Consider the following 10399-nt stretch of genomic DNA (forward strand, 5'->3'; position numbering starts at 1 on the left):
CAGAAGATGAGAAGCCCAGAGCAAGGCAAAGGTCTGGGAAAGCAGAACCAGGTCCTGGTTTGTTATGTGCTGCTTCCAGAGAGCACTGACTGAGGTTGGTATTGAGACTGTCCCAGCAGTACCTGGGAGAGGCAGTGGACCTCTCAGGCAGTGAACGGAGGTCAAGCCAAGTGAAGAGCAAGGAAAAGTGCAGGGGTTTTGTGAACGAGATCTGCTGCAGAAGCCAGCCAGACAACCATTAGAAATGGCTCCTTTCTCTCTCATTGCAGCCTGGAAAGCACACTGCAGATATGGGGATCAGCCCTGGGCCCTGGCAGCAGCCTTGTGCAAATTGACTAAAGGAGGCTTTAGACAGCTCTGAAAATACATTCTTAGTCACTGTCATCCACGTCCAAATGAGGTGCAACAGCTATGTGATTAATCTCTTGTTTACATGTCTAAAAACTAACACAGTCCAGACTGTCTTCAGCACGTTCCCTCCCTGACACACATGGATTTGAGGGGCTGGGCAATCCTCCACCACCCAGGAACCCTTTACAACTGATCTCCACCTGAAGTTTGAAAGTTCCAAACCCCTGGTCCAAACTTCCCTAAACCCAGGGGTCCCAGATCCTGGAACAATGTATCAGTTGTTGTGTCCTAGAGAAAAAGGATCCCTAGCTGGGAAGGTGAGGTATAAGCTGGGAGTGGCTAAAGTTTCAGAAGCTGCTGTGGTCCCCTCAAATCGATCCAGCCTTCATAAACTGTGCACTGGTGGCAGTGAAACATCCTGTGTTTTGCTGGGTTATGATCCAAAATTCAGTTAGGGGCTAACAGAGGGCCAGCTCACCTTTCCAAGGAGAGGTAGCCAGACTTGGAACACTTACTGCCTCATGCCTGCCTCTTCATGAGCATCCAGTGTGGTCCAGAATAAGTGGTGCCCTCAGCTGAGCTCCTTTAGGAAATACAGGTGGAGGGTGCAGGGTTCATAAGGAAGTGAATGATGAAAAGAATTGATCTTGGGACAGAGAGGTGTGGAAAGAGGTGGCAGAAGAGTCACAGTAGTTCCTGCAGTTGTAGGGAGCAGCACTGACAGCTTCCCATTTGGGATGCTTTCAGCCAGGGAAGATGGCTCACCAGCACAGGCCAGTCTCTTGAGGGGACATGGGAAGCCTCCAGTCAGGATGATCTTGGACTGGAAGCAAGCTCCTGCTACAGCCAGGACCACTCATTCCCAGGCACCTAAGCGTGTGAAATGCGATTGCCATGTTAATTCAGGTTTCAGAATGTACCCCAAAGGAGTCCGCTTGCACTGTCTGGATCTCTGCTTGTAGAAATGGCTCTGATGTGCAGAAATGGCAGGCTGATGTGCCTTCCTATCAGTGCCAGGCACAAGAATGCTTTTCATTTGGGATGTGTGCATGTAGTGCTCTCTGAACAGCTTTACTTAGGCTTGGCCAGCTTGTGGAGAAACAAGGGAGAAAGAGGAGGGAAGCTGGGCAGGGAGGATGGGAGAGGTGGGATGACTGGGGAAGGTGCTAACAGCCCTTGGCTGGCCCAGAACCACTTCCTCAGATCTCCATTACACAGCATGCTCCCAGCGTTGCTATTTCAGTCTGAATGTCACCTATAAATTGGAGGCTCTTTCTCTGAAGGCTGCAAATAGAAGTGTCACTAGATGATCTTTGATTGATAGGGAAGCTCAGCTGAAAGCCCAGTATGTCCATTTTCCAGCCAAGAAACTCAAAGGTGTCCAAGGATCACACAGGAATCCTTTCCTTTTCCTAGACCTTTCCTCAAGGCAAGTCCCTGCTGGAGATGGTGAGGAGAGGTCACACACACATTGATCTCTCTGATCACCCTGTGACTACTGTTTTTCAGATTCCTCCTTCTCCACCACCCATCCCTGCCCCATGGATTTCAACCTGCTGGCAGACGCGGAGGCTCGCAGCCCAGCCTTGTCTCTCTCGGACTCTGGAACGCCTCAACATGAGCACAGCTGCAAAGGGCAGGACCACAGCGGTGAGTGCAAGGCCCAAGATACAAGAAAAACTCTGTCCCAACCTTGCTTGTGGATCTGGGTGGCCAGTGGCTTGCAGAGGGACAGTTTCCCTTTGTACTGGGAGCCAGAAAAATGCCATAGCAGCATGGATGTGCCAACAAGCAGGGGAAAGGCATAAGGGTCCATATTGCAATGACAGCTGTTGGGAGGGTGAGAACATCATCCCAGTGGTGGGGTCAATGTGGCCCTGGCTGTAGGAGGCTGCTGCTCACAAGGGCACAGCCCATGGCAGACCAGAGCCAGGCAAGTCAGGTTACAGCCCAATCAAGATTTTATTGTATTTGCCTAAACAGGATCCAAGGTGCAGAAGTCTACACCTAATTTTAAACTGTTCTTTTTTTTTGTTTTACTTCTATTTAAATTATTTGGGTTTAAACTTTCTATGGAAAAGGTAAGCATTAGGCTGAACTTTCCAGGTTCATGCATTAAGATGAAAAGGAAGCACTGTCTTGCTCCTGCTTTAACTGAAAAAGTCTCCTCACCTGTGCCTTGCTGCTCTCCTACAGAGATGCCTCTGACCATTCCCAAAGGCTGAACCAACCCCAAGCCTGCTGAATTCTTTATCAGGCTCTGAATAAGGAACATCACCATCAACACCTGTTCAGAAATCAGCTACCAATGCTGTGGTTTCCTCTGGATTTTACATCTGTCTGATTACCACTCCATCCCTTGTTATTCTGGATCTGTCAGGATGCAAAGCTGTTTCTGCCAGTGCCAGCAGGAGGGAGTGAGGGCTGGGGACAGCCCGCTGCTCTCCGTGTAAAGCCTCCAGGCTCACCCGCATGCAAAAGCTAATAAGGATAATGATGCAGATTAAAATTCCCCAGAGAAAGTATCATGAAGGGAGTTACACTGGGATAACTAGAGTCAGAGAATCTGCCCGACAAATTCCCCACTGCAAACGTACCTTAGTTGGGCACATCCCCAAGCTCAGTGGCTCCTCGTCAGCTGCTTTGGATGCATGGCAGTGTCTCCATTCAAGTGGCCTTCCCTATTGAGCCCACCCTGGCATGCTGTAGAAGTGCCAATTTAGGCACTGACTTTTCTTTCCATTAGGCATGAGCAGCTAATTCCAGCTATGGCCACAGTCGTTTCACCGAGTGGGCGAACATGTACAGGATATATTCCATGACCTATTTTGGGGTGACAATAAGTGTTGGATGCCTGGCTACATCACTCCCCACTGTCTTAAGCAGTCTAGAAATAAAATGGTTCTGGGAGGTGACTTGCCAGCATTACCTGTGTGCAGCTCGTAACTTTGCAGCAGAGGCTGATGGCAGCCATGCATCAGCAGTGTCAGGCAGAATAGAGCTGGCTACCAAGGTCTGCCTGGAACAGGGGCAGAGCTACACTTCTGACACTTCTTGACTCCCCTCAAGAGAGCTGCCTCCCTACTTTTCCTGGGCCCTGCTTCATTCATCCACACAAATAAGAGATCTTTAAGAAGTGAACACAAACCTTGCTTGTCTAGGCTTAGCATTCAGGGATCTCAAGTGTCCTCCAGTTGTGTGGCATGGTTAGTGACACCCCCTTCTGTTGGGTTTCATCAGGCAGCACTGGTCAGGGGAGAGCAAGGATGAAGAGTGAGAGAGGTAGAGAACTGCCCCACATCTCCCCATATTGTGCTTCTCGGCATGGATTCAAGGCACCCACATCCTTTCTCTGGGCTCATTTCTTTCCCTGTATTGCCATGGTTTGGGTCCCCACTGCAATCTGTCAAAACTCTGCACCTTTTACAGAGGACACTTATTCCCTGCTTGTAGAAGAAGCAGAAAAGAGATGACAGACAGAAAGAAACACAGCTAGCAGGTATGGAAACAAAGAGAACACCAAGTTGAACTGCAGAGATTTTTCAAGGCTCAGAGTTGGGATTCCTTCTTCTCCTTACACTTAAGATTTATGGAAAGTAGGTATACCAGAGGGTGTTGAGAAGACAAGTACCAAACAAGATACACTGTGATCTCTTTCACCCAGATGTAGCCCATAAAGCAGTGGTACCTTCATTCCATTTTCTTTCCCTCTTGGTATAATTTCTTCCTGAGTGAAGAAGGGCAGTCCTGGGCAGGAGTTCCCAATAAGGGCACAGCCTCCTACTTCACAGCAACGCCTTCAGAAATTAATATTTGTCAGGGACTTTGGTGAGAACACATCCCCTGTATGCATCAGGCTCCAATTAACCCAGGCTCAGCAGATGAACAAACAAACCAAATGTTGCCTGTTCATCCGTATTGAGCCATTCCTAATAACTAGCTCAGATGGATGGCATCACTCCTTGTTCAATCTCCTTTGGAGATAAATAGTGCAGGAATCTCCTGCATCCAATACTGGTTTAGAGCACTGAGCTAGAGAAATCAGATTAATCTTCTTGGCAAGAACCACTATAAAAATCCACATTAAGAGCATGCTTCCAAGAGTTCTGCTGAATATGGGATCCACAAACAAAGATGCTCATGAAAATGAGAAGAGTACCACAAGACCACAACCAGGCTCTTTCATTCCACTTTTCAATTTTCAAGGGTGTGCTGGGAAAGTTCTTGTACAGGTACACCCTGGATGGAAACACAAACTGGTCCTGACGCTGAGAACCGGACATAGCACCTTCCTGCTCAGAAGAACCAACTTATAACCTGCTGCTATGAGCAATGGCCATCTCACTGTCCTTGCATTCACACTCCTGCTGATGGATAGCATCAGATGTGCTACAGAAGCAGAGGTGGCTGGTGGGGAGCAAGCCACTGACCACACCCAGGGTTTCCTCCCTGGAGAGCAAGCACTTCTCCTGGAAATGTTCTCTGCAACTCCATCATTGCTCCCTTTGAAGAAAGGCAAGTACTAGGAGAGCTTTCCAGAAAATATTTCTGAATTAACAGACTCTCATAGGAAGAGGGTAGTGGCACTGGGTTCCTGAGACAGGAGCATCTTCCAGGTCTGGGGCCCACTGAAGCACCTACTGTTGGCACAGCACTGCCCTGCAGCAGTCTCTGTGGGGGCTCAGATTCTTTTAGGCCTCTCACATGCCCTATAAAAACTAAATGAAAAAGGTAGAGCCTATTATTCCAGAGCACTTCCATTTGGAATGGATGGAATCCCTTTTTTCCCTGACTCAACTGTATTCCAGGCTGCTGTCTCCTTGCCTCCCTACTCATTAAGGGGCTGTACCAGACACCTTCACACTGAGATTTTTCTGGACTTTGAAGCCTTTTGAACTAGCTTTTACTCAGAGAACTGGACCAAACAAAAATTTCAATTTTATCAGAGTGATGCCAGGATTTTTTTAAAGGTTCTTCTTCTAAGTGGAACAGTTTGGGAACTATTTGCAAAAATTTCTATTTAGTTTAGTGGACTATTTCCCATTGTAAAAGAACACTTCTCTCCTTGCTGAAGACCTGATTTTCATTTGGAAATGCTTCACCCGGCTTCTAGATCAGAGGAAGGAGTTGAACATCAGAAATTATTTATTTTCATTTGAATAATTTTCCTCTACGGTGACTTGTCTTGATTCCCAGCAGAATTAAACACAAGCCAAAGCTTTCTTCCATAATAAAAGAAAGTGCCACATTTGAGCAGTTGGGCACTCTATGGAGGACAACTGAAGGGAAGATATTTGTATTTGCATTCTGCCCCTATTTGCATTTTGCCTGCTTGTATTTGCACAGCCCCCAAAAAGGGCTGTGGCACAAGGAAGCAGCTGCCTGCCCACCTCCACCCACAGCAGCCAAAAGCTCAGCATGCACACATGGACTTGATGCCCAGAAGGAGGCTGAGCTGTACATTTCAGTGAGATATCAGTGTGAACACTGGAGAGTTTTGAGACTTTAATGGGCAGTGAAACAAAAGACACTGCCTCCAGAAGAGGGATCTGTGGATCAGAAGGAGGGCAGGGGCAGAAAGAGAGGGAGATGCTGGAGTACTTCATGGTAAGGTCTAAGAGAAGCCTTTCCCTATTTTTAAAAATCAAAACATATGCAGCTAAGTAAGAATGTAAAGGAGCAAGAAGGGGAATGAAAATTTGTGCTTCTCAGGTTTAATTAATTGAAGAGACTCAGTTTGCTATCAATTTGCAATTTGCCTTTTCCATCCTTTGTCCACGAGGGATACGACTGGATCTTTTGCTGTGTCCTAAGTGTCAATTTCTGTACAGTTTTTCTAAAGGACACCTTAGGCAGAGAGTTTTAAGCAGAGTAAGAACCTTCTGATCTGGATAAGTTCTGCCACTATCTCCCATGTGAACTGTAAATGAAACCCAAATATTGGAAGTTTGGAAAATCCAAATCCAGTCACTTAGAAGCTAACATCTGTTATGGCAGTTAAACAAAGGCAAGCTGTGCTACGTGAGAGGGGCATTGGTTTTGGTGCTGGCTGGATGCCTGCTTGCAAGGACAAGGGAGGGAGATGGGACCACTCCTGGTGGCTGCAGTGGAAGGGGACCTCACTGAGCATGAGCTGCCCCAAGGATAGGCTCCCCAAGTGCATCCAAGCCCTCAAGTTAACTCAGGGCATCTCCCCATCTTTCTGTTTCTCGCACAGACACTGAGAAGTCCCAGCAGAACCAGACGGACGACTCCAACCCTGAAGACGGCTCGCTGAAGAAGAAGCAGCGGAGGCAGAGGACGCACTTCACCAGCCAGCAGCTGCAGGAGCTGGAAGCCACTTTCCAGAGAAACCGTTATCCAGACATGAGCACCAGGGAGGAGATTGCAGTCTGGACCAACTTGACAGAGGCACGAGTCCGGGTAGGACTGCAGCCCTTCCTCCTTCCTGGGCCTGAGCTTGTGAGGAAGAAGCCTGCTGTGATACATGACCAAGGTGTCCCCAAACCAAGCAAGGAATTAGGAGCACTGGAAAATTTCCCTGTCTTGGAAACACCTCACTAGGGTCTGCCCTTGAGATCTGACACATCTTGCCACACACAAACCCTATGCTGGTGGTGCCTTCCCCATCCAGGGCCACCTTGCGATTATACAGGTAGATTCAAAGCCCAGGCTCTGCCCCACAGAGCCCCACCAGCTGGCTATCTCGACCCAGCAGACCCTTTCCTTGCAGTACCATCACTCCCCAGCCTTACCCTTGCTGGAGGGCACTCTTTTGGGTTCCCAAATCAATGTGCAGTCACAGGCATGGTGTGGCAGGGCTCCAGCTGGAGTGAGAGCTTCTCTCTGCTACTAGAAATATGAGTTAGCATCATCATGAATAGCCTTCCAGCAGCTTCCATGCTCTAGGAAGTTATATTGTTTGAACCCCTCTAATACTAACAGATTTTCCTTTTAGAAGACAGACCTATAACATCCCACTCCAAGCCAGTCCTGAGGCAAAGTCAAAAGAAGATAAGTTATTTCCTTTGTTCAGCAGTTTTCAAGCCACATCCCTCAAATACTTTGCTCCCAAGTCACACAGCCCCAGTCCCTCCTCCTAGCTGTGGTCTCTTGGAAATACAGCGAGTATTTTCCTCTCTTTTTTCTGTATAAAGGGCATCTGTTTGTTGATTGAAGTGGGTCATTCTGTGTGCTGTTAAATGGCAGTTGTTTGGGTTTCTGTTGGTTGACTGAGGACCACCTGGTGATTCCTGCTGGGAGATGACCCTGAAGCCCAGACATCTTGCTGCAGCTCTTTCCTGATGCTCAGCCTCCCATCTCCTTGGGAGCATTGCCAGCTCTTCAACAGCTCTTGTCTTGCTGGGCAAAGAAACCAGGGCAAGGCCCCTTTCAAGGCCAGCCAGAGCAATTCCCATGCCCTCCCTCTCTCTCTTGCAGGTCTGGTTCAAAAACCGCAGAGCTAAGTGGAGGAAACGAGAGAGGAACCAACAGGCCGAATTGTGCAAGAACAGCTTCGGAGCCCAGTTCAATGGACTGATGCAGCCTTACGATGACATGTATTCCAGCTATTCCTACAACAACTGGGCCACCAAGGGGCTCGCCAGCAGTCCGCTCTCGGCCAAGAGCTTTCCGTTCTTCAACTCCATGAACGTCAGTCCCCTCTCCTCCCAGCCCATGTTCTCCCCACCCAGCTCCATCACCTCAATGACCATGCCTTCATCCATGGTCCCCACTGCTGTGACCGGGGTACCGGCCCCAAGCCTCAACAACCTGGGAAACATCAATAATCTGAACAGCCCGAGCCTCAACTCTGCTGTCTCCTCCAGTGCCTGTCCTTACGCCTCCACAGCCAGCCCCTACATGTACAGGGACACGTGCAACTCCAGCCTGGCCAGCCTGCGGCTGAAGGCCAAGCAGCACGCCAACTTCACCTACCCGGCGGTGCAGACGGCAGCCTCCAACCTGAGCCCTTGCCAGTACGCCGTGGACAGGCCCGTATGAAGGGCTGCCCGCTGCCAAGCAGGGACTTGACCTTAGCCTGACAAAAGGAGACCTTTAGCCCTACAACAGCGTACGTCCTGCACAGAGTGAGAATGAACATGACAGCATAAGAGGGAGACAGGGAGAGAAAGAGCGAAAAGAATGAGCAGGCAGACGAACCTTTATGAAGATTTGTCTATTGTATGGTGAATTTTGACTGTCTTTCCCCTTCAAAACCCCTTCCCTTCTTGCCCACCAAACCTTCTCCTCCATGGTAAAATAAACCAAAAGAGTCTACTGGAAGCCCCATGGAGAAATAGGAGCCCCAACATGCAGGGTGCCTGACCCATGGGAAGCACAACCAAGTATGTTTAAATCTGCCCCTCCAAGCCCCACAGGGGTGAGCCCCACAAATTCCTGGGACAGCATAGGCAGCCTCACACCACCCCTGCAGGAAATAGCCAGAGACAGGACAGTTTGAGGGGGGTTGCCATTTGGTGCTTGGTTAAACCATATTCTCTACACACGTGCAAGATTTCAATGAAAGATATCTTGCCCATTTATTTTTCATACAGCCAGTAAGGAAGCCTTGTCTCAGTGAATTATCATCTCTTTATAATGCATATATACACATGGCCCTTCAGACTTGAAACCTTCAGGAGCTGGGGGTTGTAAGAATATAAAATATGTGTGTGTATATATATATCTATCTTTTTTATATATATATATATACACACACACACAAATACATATAGAGACATTATAATATGCTTTCTTCTTTTGGATGTGAAATAATCTACAAAGTAGACCTTAAAACCAAAACCCTGTAAAGGAAGCACATCCACTGAGGCAGTATCCTGGCTGTCATGCTTTACTGCTTCAGTCATTTTGGTCAGACACACTGCTGCCAGCAAAACATCCCAAACATTCCCATCTGCAACAATCAGCTCCTCCTTGCACATCTCCTTCCCTTCCCCAAATCCCATGTCCAAAAAAGATAATAAAAGTTGGCACAAACCCTTTAAGCTTCTGCTTGTGTGGTTATTGAAAGCACAAACCTGCTTGACTCTGAAGATTCTGCAATCAAGTGCCAGCAGCCCAGGTAAAGGTAAGCATCCTTAGAAGCACCAGCACAAGGCAGTCCGAGTTAGAACAGGGGCTGAAGTTTGGAAGAGTAGTTCATGTTCCTCACTTAAATATCAAACACCTGGCTTCTCAGAACAACAAAAGGCCACACACACAGTAGGAAGAGGATAACAAGCCCCCTCTGTGTTCTCTGTCTGCATGTACCCAGTGCAGCAGGAAGGTTGAGCCTCTTCTGGCTCAGGCTTCCCCACTGTGCTGGATGGGGCCAGTGCCTTTGGGCTCCCACAGCCCAGGGCAGGGGAATTGCCCCCCAGGCGCTCTGGCTTCAAGCAGTGGTCCCCAGGGCAGCTGCCAGGTGCAGCAACTTGCCCTGCTCAGCTTCTGTTGGGAAGGCTGTAAAACAGAGGAGGCCCTCCTGAGCTCTACAGGCACCTGGAAAAGCTTCTGCAGAGAGAGGCAGCAGATCCCTCCGAGGGCCCAAGGAAGCTCCACATACAGCAGGGGAGCAGGACATCTCTACCCAATGCAATCACCTTCCCCTTCATCAAGCACAAGCTCCAAGGGAAAGCACAACTCCAATACTTTACTTTCCTCTTTAGATAGAAAAAAACAGCCCTAAAATATCTTCACAACAAACTGTCCTACCAGGAAGAATAGGACTGGCAAATCTGACATAACCCATGTTCTGCAATGTCGTCAGCATGCAGAGAGAAGGCAAGTTCTTTGCTAAGAGTGGATCCTCACTAGGACACTGTAAGAGGTCTCTCACAAACCAAGCTCATAAATGGCTCAGCTTTTGCCAAAGCCTCTTCCACAGTTCAGTTGCTTCTGAAGGTATTTGTGAGCAGATGCTGAAAGCAGTCACAAGTGTCAGCTCACCCTCACTGTAACAGAGTATTCTTTGCTCCGAGCTAATCCAAAATCTGGGGGCCAAGATATCCTGCACTGAAACGGCTACCAGTGGAAAGGGTTCAAAGAT

At 48.4% G+C, this 10399-nt stretch overlaps 1 protein-coding gene across 1 annotated transcript; it reads left to right on the forward strand.

Moving 5' to 3' along the window:
• The first annotated feature begins 1892 nt into the window (after positions 1 to 1892).
• PITX3 (paired like homeodomain 3) lies at positions 1893 to 8355 on the forward strand. The gene is made up of 3 exons (XM_054276659.1): positions 1893 to 2001; positions 6569 to 6774; positions 7792 to 8355. The coding sequence occupies exons 1-3, from the start codon at positions 1893 to 1895 to the stop codon at positions 8353 to 8355; spliced, it is 879 nt and encodes a 292-aa protein (XP_054132634.1).
• The last annotated feature ends 2044 nt before the right edge of the window (positions 8356 to 10399 follow it).

The sequence above is a fragment of the Melozone crissalis genome, unplaced genomic scaffold, assembly GCF_028551555.1.
Source record: "Melozone crissalis strain CALT ecotype California unplaced genomic scaffold, PUWL_Pcris_2 ptg000019l_1, whole genome shotgun sequence".
Classification (NCBI taxonomy): Eukaryota; Metazoa; Chordata; class Aves; order Passeriformes; family Passerellidae; genus Melozone; species Melozone crissalis.